Source organism: Cupressus sempervirens, chromosome 6 (genome assembly GCF_028749045.1).
Source record: "Cupressus sempervirens isolate cs-2001-9-10 chromosome 6, ASM2874904v1, whole genome shotgun sequence".
Classification (NCBI taxonomy): domain Eukaryota; kingdom Viridiplantae; phylum Streptophyta; class Pinopsida; order Cupressales; family Cupressaceae; genus Cupressus; species Cupressus sempervirens.
In genome coordinates, this window is record NC_143123.1 from 222,311,342 (window position 1) to 222,334,388 (window position 23,047).

General features: G+C 34.9%; 1 protein-coding gene across 8 annotated transcripts in view; it reads right to left on the reverse strand.

Moving 5' to 3' along the window:
* The window catches only part of LOC149552070 (pentatricopeptide (PPR) repeat-containing protein), a 305,115-nt gene that overhangs the window by 167,600 nt on the left and 114,468 nt on the right, over window positions 1–23,047 (reverse strand). For 6 of the 8 annotated variants that reach the window (XM_089787540.1, XM_089787544.1, XM_089787539.1 and 3 more), the window contains one exon: window positions 17,154–17,240. The exons of the other annotated variants lie outside the window; for them this stretch is intronic. In XM_089787540.1, coding sequence (XP_089643666.1) covers window positions 17,154–17,240 — 87 coding nt within the window. The remainder of the gene's footprint in view (window positions 1–17,153; window positions 17,241–23,047) is intronic. 8 annotated transcript variants of the gene reach the window in all.

Consider the following 23,047-nt stretch of genomic DNA (forward strand, 5'->3'; position numbering starts at 1 on the left):
TGGACTTATCGCTCTTATCAAGTAGTGATTGGTTGCTAACACAACCTTTATATTCTAAGTGCAAGCATCATAACAGTTATATCAAAGACGGCACCATATCAAGCATATAGCTATCCTCATCAGTCAAGGAAGTAAGCAGATTGCATATACACTACAGAGATTATCAGAGACGGGATACTGCCTGTGATCATCCCTAAAAACAGCAGCATATAATCTATTGCTCAGAGACGGCTAGCAGGAATTTGTGACGGCTAGCGGGAATTTGTGTGAATAATATGGCATATCAGAGACATCCATAGAATCACATTAAGGATTCAAACTATTGCAGGCATAGCTTGTAAGCTTGTATTCCATTGCCATTGGATTTACCATTGTAAATAAATACATATTGTTCGTCTCCATTTACAGTCATTACATTATCCATTATCTGCGTCATAATACATTGCATATATTAATAATTATCTATGCATTTCATATTGCTGCATATTATATCAAATCCGTTAGTTCTCTTAATTCATTATAGCATTTGGAAATACCAGCCATATAGATTGCATTAGCGTACCATTTGAAATTAAGTGTCATTTCACATTGCATTTACACATATATTTTGTAATAACAGTGATGTCCTAATTAATATAAAAAGGGGACATTACACAATCTCCCACAATGACAAACCTCTCCAAGAAGTATGGAGTGTTTCCAAAATGTCAAATCTATAGGCAAAAAGTACCATTCTATTCATCATGGCTCATGGAACTCTCTGCATCTACTAAAGTAGCCTTCCAAAAAGGAAAGCGCACTCCAAGAAAGTTGGAATTTTGAAACTGTTGGAGTGGACTAGAAAAATTTAAAGGGACATTAAAAATGTATTTGTTTTAGATTAGGGTGGTGGTAACAGGATGTAAGGGTTCTTATTAATCCACCCACCCCTTCCTTGCACTTTTGCATTTTTCTCAATCTCTTATTTTCTATGTTATTCCAGATTTTGGGGATGGGGGAACTGTTGGACTAACCGCCAATGCTCCCCTTCGAGATTGGTGACATGGCTTAACCGCCCCATGTGTTCTATAAGTCTAGTGGTTGTATCAGGCATTGAGAGGTCGATCTTTTGGTGCAACAAAGACCCTAGCTTGTAACAAGTGGTATTAGAGCTTGGTCACAAGTTTGAATCTCCTCGGGTAACGCTAAGGGGGGGATTGTTGGACTAACCACCAACGTTCCCCTTCGAGATTCATGACATGGCTTAACTGCCTCCTGTGTTCTATAAGTATAGTGGTTGTATCGAGCATTGAGAGGTCGATCATTTTGTGCAAGGGCAACCCTAGCTTGTAACAAGAATGGGGGAGCAGGACAAGGAAACAGGTTTGCCGGATGGACTTTATTTCCCAGAGCAGGGGATAGCAAGGGACAGCTACATGGATAGATACAAATAGTTAGGGAAAACTGAAATTTCAAATAAAATATTTAATGATAGTTAATTGTTTGTTATATTGTGAAATTTTGAGTGAGAGCTTTATATCAATATAGAAAGCAAATGATAATCCAAGGCAATTGTTTGTGATTTAAATTTAAAAAAATAAAAACCTCTACTGCCTTTAGAATTTCATTTTTAGATGAAAAAAGATAGAACCATATACACAACAAAGATAATAAAAGTGGCAACTGGATTTAATAATGGCCATGGCAATGACAAACACTTGGACAAAAGCGCCATATTTCTGTAAAGTGGGCTTCCTAAATAATGCTAAAATAAATTTTTGCACAGGGTTGAAAACTCACACATAAATGGATTCCAATTTCTAAGAAAGAAGGGAATCTCCAGAGAATATATTTTGTAATGTCCCTAATCCAATTGTATAGGTTTTGGGAATTGATTACTTTAAATTCAACTGGAGGAGCTTTATTTCTAACCAATACTTCGGTTAGAGTGCAAGTTTCTACTTTTCAATTGTATGATTAAAGGATTGTTTGTAAGTCTAGCATTATTCTAGTACTTTAAGTGAGACTTGAAGAATATAATTTCCCCTATTATATCAACTGTTCATTGCAAATAATATATGTTGTCACTGATATCTTTGTTCCTTATCAATCCACACTGATCCTTCATCTGATGTAGCATTGGTAATGGCAATGATCTGGTTATTATGAAATCATTAGAAGTATATCTTCATGCTTATGTGCTGCTAGATCTTTCTCTTCAATTGGTGAGTCCAATACTGTGTAATCCGTGCTCAATATTTAGTGGATTACTCTGTGTGGCTGTGAAGAGATTATATGATGAATCTAAGATCAATTTATGGTAAACTGAAATGAGATAATAATAAGTGCAATCACTATTTCAGAATTCTGATATTATCATCATGCAATCTATAATTTGTAGGTGCTGCTATCTCCGGCTATCAGTTATATTCTATATCTTCCTTAGATCATATTTCTCCGATTTCCTTCCAACATGTAATTCAAATCCTATCCTCTTCAAACCTGAGTCTATAACGACGCTTAGAATGATGACTAGGATTGGATGGATGCTATAAAGAAATCTCTTCTCGCAGTTTACTGAATGTGTGTATCCCTTCCTTTACTACTGAGTACGCTTGAATTCATTTCCTGAGGACTCCCCTTGTTCGACCACTGTAATTATACTATTAAAAAGGGAATTTAGTGATGTGTCAGATCTGAATGTTCTGTCCTTGCAACAATGGTGGTATCTCTAATAGACATCCAGAGCCAATATTGCAAATGCTTGATATGAATCGTTTGAATAGGAACTACATTCAAGATTTGTGATCATGAAGTTTTATATATGTCTGTGATCATGTATTGCATCGGAACAAGTACAACTTTGGATAGGTGATGCTTTGTAATGTCCCTATTGTGTTTGCTGAGCAAGCAATATGAACGTGTGTTCTTTGGATATCTTCCTTTCTGCAAACTTGGACTGACTGCTGAATTCCGACTATGTGTGGATGTCGAATCTTCCCCTTTTGCAGACGGTGACCCTATTTTCGCGTTCCTTCCTGGAGGTGACTTTTCAAAAGTTCTTTTCCTTGTTATGCTCATCGGACATGCCCAAGACTTGACCTCTATCGATATTGCAGAAATACAATATTAATGAATGATAGTTTGTTTTATATAGTTTGTCTATTTCCCTTCTTAGAATATGTGGAGAGGACATAGGATGTCGGGTGTTGGCTGACTGTTCGTTTACTGTGTTTATCCTCTGACTGTACAAACAGATATTTCCACGTGATTTTCCAAAAATCCAAAAGTGCTTCCTATCTTCCCTTTCTTTCCTTCCTCCAGTCCTTAATCTTATATAGGCATTTTCCAAGGGCATTCGATGGTCTACGGTCACAACCTTTGGTCGTGACTGTTCATTAGGAAGTCATGATTTGTATATTATTAGTTCTATAATATAGTTTTATAAAACGAATAATATTTTATTCATACATTTCTACAATAATATCATTTTATTTATTATATTATTATATTATTGTATTCATTATTTAATTACATTATAACCATACATAATATATGATATGATTATATTGATATTATAGATGATATTAATTTTCTCATTATATTTATAATAATTAATTATATTATAATTAATTATTATTTATTCTATTTTTATTTTTATTTTATTATTAACTCTTATAAACATGGGTACATGACATATTTGCAAGGATCAATCATAAAAATGAAAAATCAAAATATAAAGATAATAACGAGATCAATGCAAAGCAGATGAACACGCAATTATTTATATGTATGCTCACTAAAGATAGATGATGCATCGCTACATTTTAAGCAGCAAAAATAATAATGTTGGGATCATGGTTAACAACATAAGCTTGAGAAAAATGCAAGCAACCAACCCACATAGAGGTAATGAGACTGCAAATGAATTGTTTCTTTGTGCAATCAGGGAAAAGCGTAAAGAGTAAAACTTAAAATAAATGATAAAAGTATTAACATTTGATGCTATCAAAGAAAACAAAATTTGATGCCCATGTTACAATATAAAAAATGCAAATAAATTCTAGAAACACTTGCTTTATGCTTGTCATCACTAGAAATCGTCATCCATCCCTGGGATGATCAGGGGACTCGTTGGTCATCTCTAGGCATCTAGAGGACAGTCAATGGTTTCCAGGACAAGAGTTGACCATTTAAAAGACTTCTATTGCATTTTGACACCTCGATATTTACGTAGAGTACTAAGAAGTTTAGAGCATCCTATGAAAGATCTGAAATTATTTGTTTGGGATAATTGGCAAGATAGATATCTACATCATAGAGCTTGTTACCACTCAAATGCACTAGAATACTTTGGATAAATTGTTCTAAATATGCTGCATCAAGAAGTTGAACCATGAAGGGTGATGCATACAATTTTGAAATGGTGATGTTAAGAGTTTTATTTAAGACTTCCAGACCTTGGCCAGCATAATATTTAAGGAACTTCACATGTCATAACAACCATTCACAAATTGTATATATGATACTTGAAGAAAATATTGGGGTGGAGTTTGAGAAAATTGTACTACTCATGAATCATTTAGCTGGAGTTCAACAAGTTATCAAAGACCATTAGTGTGATAGCATATGTCTATGATTGCTTTCTCAAATGACAAGATGGAAGTATAAACAAAGAAGAACAATCTTATCATCTTCATCAACGAGATTAATTTTGTAGCCTCCAAAAAGACAAAGGAGAAAGTAGATGGTGAAATAGAGAGATGTAGTCAAAACAAAGTTTTGTTATTAATTGTCATGTTGTGTAAATTGTTTTGAAGGACACACATGTTAACAATAAGCTTCTACAAAAGTACAAAGTTGAAAAGAGAGCTCTAATTGAACACTTCTTATCCAAGTGGAATGCATCGATATATAATCATTGGTATTATTGAGAAGAGGTTTCAACTTTTAATACATCCTATAAAGAGAATGTCATGGGTAAGAAAAGCATTTGTAATGTCCCTTTTTTTAGCAGCTTCCCACAGTTGGCTAGGTCAGTTCACCATTGCGACCCTCGTGAGCTGGCAGTAGGATTTGAGGGTCTTAGTTATGTGGTTATAGGCTTTCCAACAGCCTATGGTGCGTTTTGGCTCCATTTGAGGTACTTACTATTTATACTAAGTCGAATTGTTCGTTCCGATAAGCTCAGTTGAGTTAGAGGAGTTGGGTGATACTCTTAGTTTTTATTCTTAGCTTCTGGCTTGGGCTCCAAGAATCTTGGAAGGAGCATCTATTTATGGTAAGTCACCCCGTCATGTTCATTCATTGTCTTTCATCATTAGGACCACTTTGGTGTTGTCAGATTTCGAATCTGATGCTTCTTCAGTTGTTTTTGCAAGATAGGTGAATTATTATTATTATTCATTTAAATACATTGAGGTTGTTATTTTTGTTAATGTTGTTTGTTGGTCACCTCTATATCATAGCTTGTTGGAACCGGGATGAAAAGTTTTAAATCGTGGGAACAAGAAATAGTGGCCTTGCGTGTCGGAATTTTAAGTAATGATGGAAAAGGTCATTTTCTGGAGCCAAAAATAATTAATAAATTATATTAATGGCAATTTAATATATTCTAATGTTGCATAGAGTAAACTTCTTAAGTGTAGTTCTTATGGGAAACCGGCGCCATTTGGAGATTATAAATATGAGGACATTTGATGAGAAAAGCATCTAATTATTTGATTATCTTACTTTGATCTTGTTGTCTTTGTGACATTTCTGAGTCTAAAGTTTGTGCCCTTGCTGAAGTATAAGGGTTTGGGATCTACAACTGATGTATTGTAGATTTAATTCTGAGAATCCACAGCTAAAGTATTGTGGACTTTAGAGTTTTATTATCGTCTCCTCTTTCTATATTAACCATAGTTACGAGAATCGTCGGCTTGGCGATTCGATTTAGGCCAAGCGATTTTTTTGGAGCCGTGAATTGGCATGGCCGATTTTTTGCAATGAATTGCCTGAATCAGCAGCAAAAATCAGTACAATGAAATTTTGTCAAGTAGTTCACATGCTTTGTGGTCCCTGTTATATTAATACTCAGAGCAACCCTCACAGACTTGAAACACCAAATTCATTGCAGGCATGAATTACCAATCTCTAAAACAATGTAATGTCCACGTGTGCCAAGGATGGGAGTGTGAAATGTCAAAGATGATTCCCCAACGCAGGGAACACCAACTTCATTGTTGATATGGGTATCCAATCTTCTAACTCTGTGTGATGACTTCGAGCTAGAGACAAGTGTGGGTCATTCCATACGTTCACCAAGACTTCCAGCTTTTCCAGCAAATGCTTGAAGACTGTCATATACAAATGAACATTATATCAAACAAATACCATGCACATGCCCCTGTATTGAGGATGTATGTGTCTTCATGGAATTCGGCCAATGGAAAAGGAATCTTATATATCCGTGGTTTGTATTTCTCCTTTTTAAGATGGTGTTTCCCCCATTTCAGAGCCTACAACAAGCATTTGATTTCCCTCCTTTGAATGGCACTTTCCAAACAGATTATGTCAAACAATTGGCAGGATCATGAATCACCACTATCACACGCAGATATGATCATCTATGTTTTCACTAGGTTACTTCAAGCAACGATATCCTATCAGAGATGTTACTTTGAGCCTGATGTCTTATGGATCTTTATCTTACATAGATTCTATGATTTGAATCATTATGATCATATGATTTCTATTTACTTCAGCTACAGCCTACAATTTACATTTTACGTAGTTACGTATGTGATGGATTTATCATTTATGTTCCATGTTTATGTATGTTAACTTCTATTTGATGATGTTATAGTGTGTTTAAGTTATATTCAATAAAGGGTGCATGAAACAAGTTTTAAATTGTTAAAATCTCTAAATTTAAAGGGTTTCTTAAAATTTGCCGATTCATAGCTGATTCATGGGCGATTCATGGCCGATTCACAATTCGATTCGGCCTTGCCGATTTCGATCCAATTTCGATTCTCGTTACTTTGGTATTAACTGTGGCTGAGCATTTATACAATTGAATATTATAATTTCTCTATTGTTGGACGAGGATTTAGTTTGCAGATTGGAGTTTGTTTTGGGCAGCATTTGTAAGAGTAGACTATGAGCGTAAGATTGAAATTGGACCAAGCGGCTTTCAGTTTGACTTTGCAATTACATTCTATGGCAAAGACCAGGTTCTTAATTTGTAAAATTCAGTTTATATTACATAGTTTGAAAGTAAACAGGCTGGCTTCAAATTCTGATTTATAATCAGCCAACAATTAAATTCCCTTTTCATTATATTGCTATATGGTTTGTTGATGAATGAATTTAGACGCTGGCGTGAACCATTTCAGAATTGTTTATTGGCGTTTGGTATTTATTTATGCAAAACTTATAAAGCCAAAATTAAGTAAATTTGTGATCAGTTTGCTGTACATCCTAATATTGTGTTTGAAAATTTAAGACTTAATAGATTCAATGGTAATAGGGCTGCTTGCCAAGTGTTTGACAAAATGTCAAATTATCAAGTGTTTGACAAAATGTCAAACTATCGAAATGTGAAAGAAATTGATGCTTGATTTAGCTATAATCAGACAAGGTTATTACAGCATTGTTAATGCAAAGTTTGGTTTTAGCCCTTATAATATTCCTTATGCTTAGAGATATAATGATCATCACACAAAAAAGAATAGTGGTGTCATCTAGGATATTCTCTCAAAATTTTACAAAGATGAAAGTGCAGTAGATTTGCTTTCAGCCCAACTATTCATGATTACATGAAGACATATTGCTACTTTGACAAGGTGAAATCTTCAAATTAACGAGGATAGACTTAAAGTCAGGATGCTTCTTCAAGAGATACCAAGAGCAACATTGCAACATGATTTCAGATGTTTTTAATGTACATTTTCCTTGGTTGCTATTAGATAAGAAAATCATTGTCTCCTTATTTAGTTTGTAAATAGTGAATTTTGTTACTTTTGGTCAAGCTTAATTAGTTGACTCTTTTTGCACAAAAGTTAAAACATTAATAACTTCGCAAAAAATGAGTTGGCTATTAAATTTAACCCAAGAAATAAGTATTTATCAGGATGTCTATAAATACAAGGCAACTTGTATGTATAGGGGAATTTTTACAAAGGGGAAACAATGAAGAAATTCCAAAAGAAACTTATGGCTTTATATTATGCACAAAAGAGTTTTTGATCTTGTATATTTTGAAAGAGATAATAAATAATGCATTTAATCATGTCTTGAATGCATTCATGAGTTGGCATTGCTACTTTTTCATAAACTAAGTTGGTAGTCTCTTTATGTATAGATGGAATCCAATAGTTTTTCTAATCTTCGTAATTGATCTGAAGAAATACATTTATTCTTTGTAATATTGATTTAAATGTGTTGGCATTGCATGACTTTTTGTAAGTCAAGGTTTGTTATCCTTCATCATTATGGCATCATGTGCTTAAAACCCCTTGGTAATAATTATCCATTGTGAATCTCAAATAGTATTTTTATGTCTATTGTCGGGGTAATGGTATTTCTATGTCTACCATTGGGGTTTAAGTTATACACTTTTATTTAGTTCTATCTTGTATAATTTTTATACTTTCAGGTGAAGAGTACACAAAAGCTACAAATACCACCATCACACAAGGGAGTTGCCCCTCTCAAATGCAGAGGAAGGCTGTAATCTCTCCAACTATAGGCATGGTTGTCACTGCTCTATAGGCAAACAAGGTCACTTTTAAAGGTGAATTTGCAGTGACAAGTCTTTTTACCAACACTGCATCAAGCAAAACAAAATAAGGCCTCCTCTTGGTTTTACATTATTTTTCCATGTAAAAAAATATATCATCTTCACTCTTCAAAATGACACCTCCCTTTCAAATTCAAGAATCATTCTACCTGACATATTGTTCTTCTTTTTGATTTATCCTAAAAGTCACAGATCAAGATGCCGAGTGTTCAAAAAATACAAAAACAAGCACAAGTGTTTTAAACTTTTAAGAATAAGCATCCATTAGGAATAAATAAGAATTGTAAAAATATCAATATAATCTAGCATCCAAGAAATGGTGATTTACAATTTACATTACCACATTTGCTTGCAAAACAGGGAATTTGCAAGTCGGTTTGCTCAGAAGTATAATTCAGTTCAAAATTGACTAAAATTCATTGCTAGATTGATAAATTCACTTGGAATTCATTAAAGAAGACCCTATGAGAATTTTTGAAGTGAATTTCGTCGACTTTCCTTCAGGCCATGCGAGCCCAAATCAAATTTGAAATGACTTTGGGTGAATTGGGTCCTCGTCGGTCAACTGTTGACTTTTTAATAAAGTTATTTAACTTTATTTTTTTGTAAATTGGAAATCTAAACACATGCATGGCATTACTAATTAATAATACATGGCACTGTCAGTATTACAGAAAAAAATTTGTACAGTGTGGGCACGTAGAGGGGAATTACTATTATAAACTCAAGGCAGAGGGACATTTGTTTTTTATATGTATCATTGCATTCTCAGTGCTTACACTCATGACAGGCATAGTCTGAGTTCTCACTCATGGCAGGGGCTTCTCATTAAGGCAGAAAGAGTGTCTATAGGCAGGGTCCTCTCATTCCCATAGTGTCTACGAGCTGAGAAGAGAGCATCTACAGGCAGGTTGTAAACAGTAATAACAATCTACAGGAAGGTTTTGTATCTTGTTTATTTAATATTCTGTATGTTTTTAAAAGTTATGTTCTAAATGTTTTTTATAGAATGAAATGATGAAGATGCATATGAAAATCATCTGCCTATTAAAAAATACATGCATCTTCATCATTATAATCAGTTATTAGAAAGATGTATATTCTACAATCAGACTGAGTTTTTTTTCACATTTCTTTTACTGTTCAGTTTTACAAAATGAAATGTGCTCTTTACTTCAATTTTCTTTTTTTCTTTTTTATTTTTGTTGTGTGTTGTTTATAGATTTAAAGAATGGCTGCAAGTGTTTCTAGCATCAGAGAATCCCACTTCAAAATAGACAGATGCTCTCATCTATGGAAATATGTGGAAATGGTTCAACCAATGGAAGGTTGAGGAGGTTATGTGTGGATTTGCAGCCATTGCAAAGCAGAATATAGTAGCTCTTATAGTAGAGTGAAGACACATTTGTGCTTTATTCATCAAAAGGGCATTAAATTTTGTACAAGGAAGCCAAGAGTTAATGGGGTACTACCTAAAACCCTTCTTCCAAACCACATTGTGAACAAATATATTCAAGTGTAAAAACAAGAAGACAAAGCAGTTGGGCATGCTAATTCTCATCCTTTGCAAAATGCTATTAGGAAAAAACATCATCCATGGCTTCAGTTTCCACTCCCAATGGACCAAACATAGAGGGTCATACATTCTTGTGCGCTCCTTAAGAAACAAGAGCAAAGGGGCCCTTGGACATACCATTTCATGATAAAGATGCATCTATGCAAATGGATTGTCACCTAATGCTATTTGCTCCCTATATTGGCAAAAACTGGTGAGATAAATTAATGAGACTCCAAAGGGTTTCAAGGGTTTGGGTTATGAAAAGGTGTGCACCACTTTATTGGATAGAGAGGTGATCAATGTAGAGGCTGCCATGTAGCCCAACAAGGATTCATGGATTGGAACACATGTGACCATGGTATCCGATAAATGGAAAGATGCGATAAATCGTCTTTTTCTCAATGTTATTGTAGTGCCCACAAGAGGTGCAATGTTTCTAAACATTTTGGATTGTGAAGGGGATGTGAAGGAGCATCCATCCGTTGCAACATTCTCATCCAAGACATCACAAGTTGGTTCTCAAAATGTTATTTGTGTAATAACCGACAATGCAAAGAATTGTAGGGCTGCCAGCTTATTGGTTTAGGAGCGCTTTAAACATGGTTTATGGGCATCTTTTGTTGTGCACTCACTAAACATAATGCTGCAAAAAAATGGCACTAAGATTGAGTGAATTACAAAAATGTATGAACATGCACTAGAGATCTAAATGTTCATCACAAAACACTATATGTCGTAAGCCATAATTAAACAATTCTTGAAATTGGAGCTCTTGAAGGCAAATTAAATTATTTAAAATTAAAATATGTTTTAGAAATTTAGTCACTTTAGCTTAGTAAACTTTCTATGCTTTTTAATTTTAATTTATTTTGCTTTGATTTTAAAATAAGTTGCCGAGACCCGCTTTGCCTCCAATACTATTGTTTTGAGACACATTGTAAGGGTTAAAGAGACATTGTCTAGAATGGTAATCGTCACTAATTTTAGCATCTAGAGGCAACTTAATAGTGCCATGGCAGCTGCCATTAAGCCAATTATATTATATGACTGTTAGTGGGATCCTATTGAGTACCTCCTAAGGTTCATTGAGCCAGTATTGAGCATGATCTGATACACTGACACACATAGACCTTGCTTCAGTGAGGTATATGACGGCATAGAGGATATTAGAAATATCATTAAGAGAGAGAGAAAGATCATGAAGAAAAGCTCTTCAAGGAACTACACATAGAGAGATGGAACAAAATGACTACCCCTTCATATCTACTTGCCTTTGCATTGAACCCCAAGTTCTATAGTCAATCAGTCCTTAGGAGAAGTATCGCTAGACTTACCCCAAACTGAGATCCTAAAGTTGCTCAAGGGAACAAGGCAACCCTTCGAAGACTCTTTCCTGAGCACATACAACCTACAGTGAGGTCTAAATTCATGAAATTAGCAAGTACAGATGATTGTAGTCTTGATGCTCTTGAAGACAAGATCAATGTTGATGCTCATAAATGGTGGTACTCCCATGGAAAGCTGTACCAGCACCTTCAACCCACTATCATCAAAATTTTATCACAAGTAAGTTCTTAACTCTTTAAGATTCTAATTTCTAAATTTGTTGATGAATATAGAATTTATATTTTTTTTAAATCTTTTGAACTCTTAACTCTCTAATTTCAAAACTGTAAATCTTAATAGGTTGCTAATTCATCATAATCTGAGATGAACTACTGCACATACTCCTCCATCCACTCAATAAAAAGCAACAAACTAAATCTCGAGAAGGTGCACAACTTGGTCTTCGTGCATTCAAACTTGAGGCTTACAATGCACAAAGACAATGCTCACAGAAAAGCAGAGGCAAAAGTATTGGGATGTTGAGCCATAGCGTGCGCAGTTCGAAGCCCACTTTGATGCACTTGCAATTGATGATGTTGATGATCACGAGCTACATAGAGATGTTGAGGCTGATCCTGAGGCTGCTAGTACTAATGCTAGTGGCATTTTTTGTTTTTCTAATTTGCAACAAGACCGTGATGATTTGTTTGATCGTTTTTTATGATACTTGATCATTGCTGACTGATTATCAATGTTGACATCATTGTTTTTGAAGCGAAACTTTGATATAATGGTGTATTTTGGCATTTTGTTATGTCATTTGATCTAACTGGTTAATATATGTGGTGTTTTCTACTATGTTGCTTTAATATTAGCATAGTGGTGTATGAACTTATCTATTGCAGCATATATATAGATATATACACAAAAATATATTAAACAAAAAAAATCTTGTACGGACGAACTCAAAACAAATCCAATCCCAGCCCAAAAAAAACTTGCACAAATCTCGAACTTGAATCTCAAAGCCACATCTGTACCAAAACCTGAACCAACAACTTAGTTCAAAATCCAAAAACCCAAAAGTGATTGTAAACTTACCACCAAAAGAAGCCAGGGAATAGAAACCTTAGATTCGTACATCCTAATGTGACTCTAAACTTCCTACCTCTACTCTCTCTAACAAAAAAGTCGAACCCAAACCTGCCATTTTCAAAATACTTGTCTTATGGGAAACTTGCCAATCTGTATCATGTGGAGATTGAACTATTACTCTCAACTCAAACCAATCAATGTTTTGACGAACTGTAGTGCCTAAGAAGATACCATTTAAGTGTTGCATTGTGATATTTATTCTACTTTCTCCTATTTACGCACAAGAAATGGCAAAATTCTCAACTACATTTCCTTCGATGTATAGAGTCTACAAAGGAACCTTGTAAAGTAGTATTTGCTTTTGTTGTTCTAATTCCTCAAATCATTTATTTTTGTCTCGATGTCATGTCCCCATTTTAAGATAAGATTTTAATAATAATTTAATAAGATAATATTATTAAATAAATAATGATAATAAAATCATATACCAATATTATTATTAATATAGAAAACACTAAAGTAGTAATAAATATTATTATAATATATTAAAATAAATAATAATATAATCTATTATCAATAAAATAAGATCTATCAAAAAATTAAATTAAATCATAATAAAATTGCAATGGATGAATAAATAAATAAAATTCACTACAGGAGATAGTATTGTAGAAAGTAAATAAGTAAATTAATAATATAATATAAAAGAATATAAGTTAACTAAATTTAATGAAAAGTCAAGAGATATGAAATAACAACAAAAGACTCCTTCAAAATAAGATATAAAAGAAAGGAGAGTTCATTTCAAAAGGGAGAAAAGGGTAGGAATAAAAGGAATAATGGAAGAGAAAAGTAATGTGAAGAAAATAAGGAAGTGATTTTCTCAAAAGGTATCAATGATATTAAAAGGATGTGACCTTCGAAGGGTCATAATTAGGAATGGTTATACCTCTTTAAGAATATTGTAATTATAAAGTATTGTAATTGTTTTAAAGGATCATATATATGAAGGGTTGAAACTTTTGAAAAGGGTCGTTACTATGAAGGATTGTGACTTTTCACATGGATTATAATTATGAAGGGGTGTGACATTTTGAATGGATTATGGTTACAAGGATAATATAAATACAATGTGATTTCTTCAAAAGAAGGAGGAAATTAAAAATCTTATATTATTCTAAGATATATTATATCTTATATGATATACATATTTATATTTTTGCATAACTTATAATAAAATAATTATGTTATTTTGAAAATATAGATAATTCCCATTATTATGAAAAAAATTCTCAGCATTACTATTATCTAATATTCACAGAGAGGAGTCTAGGATGCAATCAAGGAGAGGCTAGAGTAAATTCCAACTAATAGACGTATTCCAATAGAGGGTCACGGTCAGCGTTCTATAAATCTTTGTGAAACAAACTTGGACCTGTAAACTTTGAGGGAACATCTATTGAGGATTGGTGTCTAAGCAACTTGATTAAACCTAAAGAAATCTTCCATATTATCATTGTCTGACTTATAGAGGAGTACAATGTTACCAAGGAGGGGCTTGTATAAATCCAATCTAATGGATCTTATCCCAATAGAGGGTGTCAGCATTCCATAAATCTTCATTAAATGGACTTGGACCTGTAAACTTTGAGGGAGTCCATAGATGTTGTCTAAGCAACTCAAATAACATCTATATCCTCTAGTCATAAATCCCAATAATAATATCATTTAATAATTGACATGATTTTTATGAACATTATGATTGATTAAATAAGTATTAATCCTGATTAACCCTATAAGGGAGCATTACACTCAACTGCTTTCATGTTTAATTCATCATAGTTTTGTTACTATTCATTGTCAATACCCCTCTTGTGTGTTTGATTGATGGGGAGCTTCTTCACTCTAGAGCTTTTTTGCTCTACCAAGGCTACTCCTAGCCTACCTAGGGTTACTATTCCAACCCCAACCTAGAGGACTCTCTTCCAATCCCCTCTCTCCAAGAAATTCACCAATCAACTTAGGTTTCACTCCCCACTCCACAACCCCAACTATGCATCTTTTGACCTAGTGAGCCAAAATTCCACCAAATACATTCAAAGGGCTAAAATCAAGTTTATGCCTTCTTTCTATGGTTCTTAATGCCTTTCACTTCATTCTGCATCTTTTGGGTATTTCTAATATACCCACAACTTCAATTTGCCCTGTTTCCCTTGTAGCCCTAAGAGCCCCTATTAGCCCTCCTAAAAACAAGGAACTAACAATAACCCCCAAAAACCCTTAACAATGCCTCTTGATGCCTTCTGGACTTGGTTTCCTAATCACCTAGGCTTGAAGATTTTCTAGGTCTTAGGCTTCTATGGTGTCCATATAGTACAGCTCCAAAAACCATTATTTTGAGGGTTTCAAAGGCACTAACAATGAAACTCCCTCCAATTCCTCCAAACTCTTCATCCAACCTTCTCCTCTGGATTTTGGACTCCTGATGTCCTCCTCCATCATTGCCTATGAAAGATTGGCACGTGCCAATCCTCTGTTCTCACCAAAACTCATTTACAAACTTTCATTGCACCTTGCCAAGCCTTGCTTGCTTGCCTACGGCTCGCTTGTCAAAATAGCTACTTGACTTCCACAAACCCCAAAATCACTATTTACATAATGTACAGGGGCTATTACTTGATTTCCAAAGGTCATAGTGTTTTGACCATGGAAACTCAAGCTATAGCCATTTGAATGTTGGTAGCTCAAAACTGGACAACAAGGACACAAGAATTAACTAATTTTGTAAACCTTATAAAAGGAGTGCTCCAAAACAAAACAAGCATGCACAGAGTTATTACTTTAATCCAGACACTACTCCATTCAAAACAATAAGCTATTCAATCAAGTTTCTTTGCCCAATCCTCCAAACTCCATTTTTTGTCAAACAAAACTCTTCTTCATACGTGCTGTCAATACAGATGTATCTCCAACCCTTGGAAATGAGTTGGAAGGTGTTTATATAGGCTCTCCTAACCACCTTGTCCTTTGGTTTGAGCCATAACCACCGATGTTGCCCCTTTTCCCAAACTGTGCAAAACTTGCTATTTCAATTTTGCAAAAAATGCAAAGTTGTCAACGAGCAATTTTTGACAACTTTTGCAATTTTGCAATCTAAGCCTCCAAACTTGACCAATTTGGTTTCCACCTTCATAAAATGAACTTAGGACATCTAAGGACCTCCTTTGAGCACTTCTTGCCCCATTTTAGGCATTTTTCAAGTTTTGCCTCCTAGAGCCACTTTGAGCAATTTTTAGGCTTATCAACACCTAATTGCTTACAACTTGACTCAACCTAGAATCTCACCTAACCACACATCTAAAACCTAACTTGGGACTTTATATTGAGTCCTTATTCACTCAATGGTTGGTTAGACCATTCACAAACAAAAATTTTAGTTAGGGATTTACCTTACCCCTAGGTGCTCCTGCACCATTGATGATTCTGTATTTCCACTGAAGACTTGATATTACCAATTCAGTAACACTTTGGGACTGATGCCTTTTCATATTTTAACTGCAAAATATGATCACAAATTTAATTAAGGTTGTTCTTGCTTAGATATTTTTTTGGGTTATATACGTACTTGGGACATCTTTTACCTCAAGACCTTGCTGGTGTTCAATTGTCAATCTATAGCTTCTACAAGTAATGTCCATTCTTCCTCGTTTCTTTATGGATTCGGTATCTTCTCTTTGTATGCAAGATAATGTATGGTGTGTGCAATGTTTGTATGCATGCATGTTCATATTTAGATGTACACTGTTCAAATATTTGCAGAGAAAATCATACAAGAGGAATGAATATAAAATTCTTCAATTTCATAAGGATTTATGATGGTTGTACAATCAAAGATAGCCAGTGAAACAAGTTGTTGTACACTGGCAGTTAACATCTGAATTAATGGAGCTAATTTTGATATGTTGAGTAGGATGGTGTAGCAGTTCAATTTTTGTATAGACTATCTAATAACAAAATGAGTCCAACTGCTGGATGCATATACATTCCCCCAGTTCTGTATAAAAGTAATATTTTAAATTTTTGTGAAGGTCCACAAACAATCCATATTTATTTTTCTGAGGAACCATAGGAACAGTCACAATAATGTATATGGAATAAATTCTAACATACACAAACAAATCCATCCAAACACAAATAGCAAAAATGTTCCTCTTGAGACATAGGTATTACTACCTGAAAGATAAAAGAAATGACTATAAATATTTCAAAAGCATTTATAGAAAATGAATGAAATTTTAATGAAGCAAAGGCACAACAGCAATGATGATTCTAGTGAAAAATATATTGCAACAGGAGCATTGAATGCCTAAGATCAAATGAGACTTGTTAGACCCATATCACACTCACCAATGTGCATTCACTATGTTGTTGTAGATTATTGAATTAACTGAAACATCTCTCCTTTTTGCCTCCTGAAACCAATGCTCTGCAGATCTTCCCAAACAATAACAAACGTATATTTAGTATCTACTGCAATGCTTTGCAGTAACAAACAAAAAATATCTAAGTCTTATTGGCCTTGAAATGACTTTTATCTAGGAACAGAAATTACAATTTGAAGTACTTCACTGAGTTAAATGGACAAAGGGGAAAAATTATAATAATGTCCTCAAAAAACAAATTATGCCAATGTGGCTGAGAAAGTACAAGCAGTTGTAAATGATGACTATTACGTTAAAGAGATCTTAGATTATTTAAAAACCTAAACTGAGTGCACAAAAAAACAGTGTTACCCCGGCGCGGGGGTGCGGCGGTGCGGGGGGACGTTGGGACGAGTTTCGGGTGCGGGAAAAAAAAAGCCTCAATTTGGGGACGCCAAGGGACGTCGGGGGTGCGGCGGTGGAGGAGCAGAGGGGGGGTTCGAGGGGGGGGGGGGGGGGGAGGAGAGGGAGTGGGGGGAGGGGGTTGCATAGTATATAATATATATATATATATATATATAATATTGTTAATATATATGATTGAAAATGCTAATTATGAAATGATAATTCAATATATTATATAGCAATGTAACATTAACATACCAAATATAGTTGACTACAATGAATAGAGAAAATTAAAATGTGATTCACAAACCATAAGTTCAAACTTGAAACTTGAAATTTCATAACCATTACTATTACTAATGACCATTTGACAAATTAACTTAGTTCAAGATGCAAGATTCAAAATTCATTGTTCAAATATGATTTTATGAATATCATATATCATAAAGATGCTCATGATGATAATGAGCCAAATAGCATGAAACAGTGAAATAATAATAATGTATCATAGCCATATCAAAGTGAGTATAATCAACAAAATGACAAAATGCCAATAATGAGATTGGATGATTCTCAAGTGCTCTCTAATCATCCCCTATGCCGAAGTCCTCATCACTGGAACTACTAGACTCCTCCTAGGTAAGATCCTGATCCTCTAAAGGAACACCAACTAGCCCTACATTGGCTTCTGCATCGGCATCCTCATCAATCTGAGCTGGATCCTCTGGCTCCACATCCCATCGTGCTACAGGACTCTCCTTGTACTCACGTGTCTTGCGATCTTTGAGCCACAAGTGACCATGTATAGCAACCAGCTTCTCCGCTCTCTTAGAGGTAAGTCTATTCCTCTTAACAAAGTGAATGAAGCTATAGGTGGACCAATTCCTCTTTGCAACTGAGGAGCTAGACACTTGAGATAACAAAGTTGAAAGTTACAACTTACAAGTTACAAACAAATGTTCATACAATTTGTAACAAATGATAAATGGTAAATCGATGATTAATAATTATTGAATCAATGAATCATAAATTAAAATCAGCAACGTAAAACTTTTCAAGTTAAGATTGTAAAGGGCTGGAATTAGTTATTAGTATTACAAACTTGAGAAAGCAGTCGAATGGCTAGTGAGGTGATCTTTAACTTTTGTGACCCATGACATTTCCACCACAAAATGGGATTCTTTTGTGCGATAGTTTTGAGATCCACCTTTGCAATATCCAAGTATCTTACAAGTTACAAGTTTTAAAGTTTACAACATAATATTAAAATTATAAATAACTTAAATAAAGTTATAACTTATAAGTAACAATTAATTATTAAAAGAACTTATAATTATAAAGAGTTTAGAGCACTGAATCAAGATTTAAGGATTACCTAAAAGACTAGCAAATTTGAACCACTCGGTGCGAATCTCACTAGCAGTCTCAATATCATACATTTTGGCAATGCATCGAAAGAACCCATTCTTCACCTCATCATCCCGAAGTGGTGTGACTCTACTAGGCCTAGGTATGTACCACTTGGGTTTAATGCATAGGCAGCCATGTGCAAAGGAGTGTTCAACTTCTCCCACCTGCGGTGAATGATAAGCTCAATGTGATCCATATAGAATGCTAGAGTGGGTTCTCTCTCACGCACAACAGCCCTCATCTGCCCAAGCATGGAATCAATGCACTCATAAACCTCTCCAAGGCTAGGTGAATCTGCATCTCCATATGTAATCACCTGAAACACTAGAGTAATGATGGAGACTATGTATTTTGCATCACTCCAAAACTGATCACTCTTCACTGTCTCCTTTACCCTCTTCCCCTGCTCTGTTCTAGACTCAGGCCATCAATTCCATTCTTGTGTCATAACCATGAGTTGCAATGGCTCTTGCAACTCAATCATTCTCTCCAAGAGAATATAATATGATGCATACCTAGTCACAACTGGTTTCAGGAATTGCTTCTTTGCGAAGCTATTGAAAAGTGCATGTGATGTATGGTGATTGCAGATAAGCATCTGCACCTCTCTCCCATTATTAACCACCTTTCTAATCCACTCTATTTTCCCCATGTCTTTGAGTGCATTGTTCATGGCATGCACACAACATGGAGTCCACCAAATACGCGTATAAGCTGCCTCAACAAGCCTCCCTGCAGCTTTGCACACATGTGTTGCATCTATCACAACTTGGATCACATTTTGTGGTCCAACTCCTCAATGGCTTCCCTAAGCACATGAAACTGAAAATCAGCATCTTTACGATGCCCTGAACAATCAACTGCCTTCAAAAAATATGGGCCCTCCGTGCATGTAACCATAATGTTGATGAGTGGACGATGACTAATGTCCATCCACCCATCCATGATAATGCTGCAACCTGACTCCATCCAACATGCTTTCATTTGCTCCATCAAAATCTCAACCTTATCATAGGCTCTATCCAACACTGTAGTCTTCAACTTGTGGTCACCTGGTGGCACATATGATGGCTCTCCCTCATTCACTGCCATGGTCATCATCCTCAAAAAATAGGGAGATCAAGCCACGTGAAGAGATGCCATTGGCAAAGAACAAATCACCAACAGCATCATCTAACCGGTCCCTTGCATGCGTGTTAAATAAATGAGCAATGGGGTTACTATCAGTACGACTTGTAGTTGCTTTCCGTTTCCCGCTACTGTTGTCCCCTGCTGAACTATGTGTAGGTGAGGAGAATGATGGTGTAGGTGAAATAGTCCCTGCTCTCTGATGCAAGATATGAGTAGATGTATCTCGCTGCCCCTATAACTACTGTATATGCTGTACCTGTTGCCTAGCAGACAAAGATCTAGGCACTGGAACAACACTATCATCAGGAATGCCCCATAGTTTATTCACTTCAATTCTGTATTTGACATTCTCAGGATTTAACAAGAACATGCATGGGTTCACACCATAGCCACTCCAAAAAAGGTGTGAATTAACTCTTGTAATGCTGCCAAACCATTCTGCTCCACATATATTGCACTTCCATTTGCGTGTGCCACCCCCTGAAGGTGTAAGGCGTGTAATTTTTGTAGCAAACTATTTAAGAGGGGACTTTGGGTCATAAGGACCCCTAGCATACTTCCTCAAAATTTCTAAAGGGCAATCAGTAGAAGGCACCCTTGGTGCAACATAAGGAGGCTCTTCCTCAGGCTCAGATTGACCACCTACATCAGCCCCATGATCACTTCCTTCAGGCTCATAATCAGATGCACTTGGCTCGTTAATTTCCATGTCTTCTACACTTTGGCTGGATCTAGAAGCCATTTATAAAATTGCATTTCACAAAATGAAAATAAAATTATAAAAATAATCATGATACATTTCAGCCCAAGTAAAAATAATTTAAAACTTAAAACTTTACTATTTAATTTTAGCATTTACTATTTAAAAATTTAAAGTATTAAAAAATGAAGCTAAATACTAAAAGTAAATATTAAATAAAAATATGGCAATATGGCATATGCTGAAACATTTTATTAAGTTACTTTCAAGTTTCAAGTTTCATTCTTGAATCTTGTTGATAGTTGAATCCTCCTAGTTCTATGATTTTTTTATTTTATTATCTATATTAATTTTTAGTTCTTTTCATTGTTCTTAAAATAAAAAATATTACTAAATATGTTTCAGCATATGCCATATTGCCATATTTTTTATTTTAAGAACAATGAAAAGAACTAAAAATTAATATAGATAATAAAATAAAAAAATCATAGAACTAGGAGGATTCAACTATCAACAAGATTCAAGAATGAAACTTGAAACTTGAAGGTAACTTAGTAAAACTAAATACTAAATACTAAATTTAAAAATTATAAATTGATTTTTAAAACCAAAAAAACTAAGTAAAATAAAAAAAAACCCTACCTTGAAGGCTTGAACTTAAGGGGACACTTGCCAAATCAAACTTTCTTGCTCCTCTTGCTCCTCTTGATCTTGCAATCCCTTGCAAAACCACCCACTAATTTCTCACAAGCTCCTCCAAACACTCTTTCTCACTTAACTCCTTGCTGCTCCAAAATGGTGAAATGAAATGGTGAAATGAAAATGAGATCTATTGGTCTTATTAAGCCTTCAAATAGACCACATGGGACCCACACCCAATTAGGGTTAGCATACTTAAAAAACAAAAACAAAAAAAAATGCAAAAAGTATTGTTTTTTTTTAACTTTTTTGGGCCTCTTCTCGGCGCACCTCGCGAGCACCCGAGGCGCACCCGTGCACCTGGGAAGCACTCGAGCACCACATCCCACCCGGGAGACACTTAAAATTATGTTGGTGCAAGAAAATTCTTATAAAGACTTACCCAACCTTGTTTTAGACCCCCAATGTTGCTCAATGCCTTGACCTTGTGTTGGAGGATCTTGGCAAACTTCCTTGGATAAAAACACGTATAGAGCTCACAAGGAGTATTTGTAAATTCATATAAAATCAAACATAGGTCCTCACCCTTATGAGGAATTTCACCAATACAAAAGAGTTGGCTCGTCCATGAGTCACCCAATTCGCAACAAATTTTATCACGTTGCAATCCTTGCTCTAGCTAAAGACAAGTTTGAAATGCCTGTTTGTAAATAAGAAGTGGACAGAATCATCATACACGAAGAGAGATGCAAGGATTGAGACAGTCGATCAGGTTTTTGATAAGAATGGCTTTTGATAACTGGCCAAGGAGATTGAGCGGCTAATTGTCCTTTTTGTTCTCATTTTCATTTCATTTCACCATATTTATTCACACTTGTTTATGTTCATTCTTCATTTTGAAAAGCGTAACTTAGACCTTTATGTTTCAACTTTCACAATGATTACTTCATAGAGCCTCTTATTGTTCTACGAATTGTTGATGGAGAGAACCTTGTAATGCGATACATTATTGACGGCCTAGACAAGGTGAAAGAGGCCATTAGATCTTTCTAAATAAGGAATCATGCTAAATATGATCTCATATGAGAGGTCATTGAGCTACAATGGAAAAATCTGCTTCACAAGCCTAGACATGCAGCTGCCCAGTACCTTAATCCAGCATTCCAATTTCACCCATATTTTAAGGTTGATGACGAGGTGTGGACTGGGCTCTATGATATTGTAGACATTATGTCACATGATTTATCAATTGAAGAAAATGTGGTCCATAAGATAGAAATGTATAGGAATTCACAAGGACGCTTCTTGTCATGAGACATGCATAAGAAAAAATAGAAAATGCTGATGTCGTAAAAAAATATTCATGGCATATTTTAAAATTTAAATATTAAACTTTTCTATCTATGATTCTAATGCTATTACCATTTTACGTTGATCAAGTCGAAGTTATAGAATAGATTATAAAATTGATTTTTATTTTTTCTTGATTCAGATGCATGGTGGGAGATGTTTGGTACTGACATGCCAAATCTACCAAGGATTATAGTTTGTATCTTGAGCCATGAAGAGCACATGATAATACTAAGAGGGAGGGG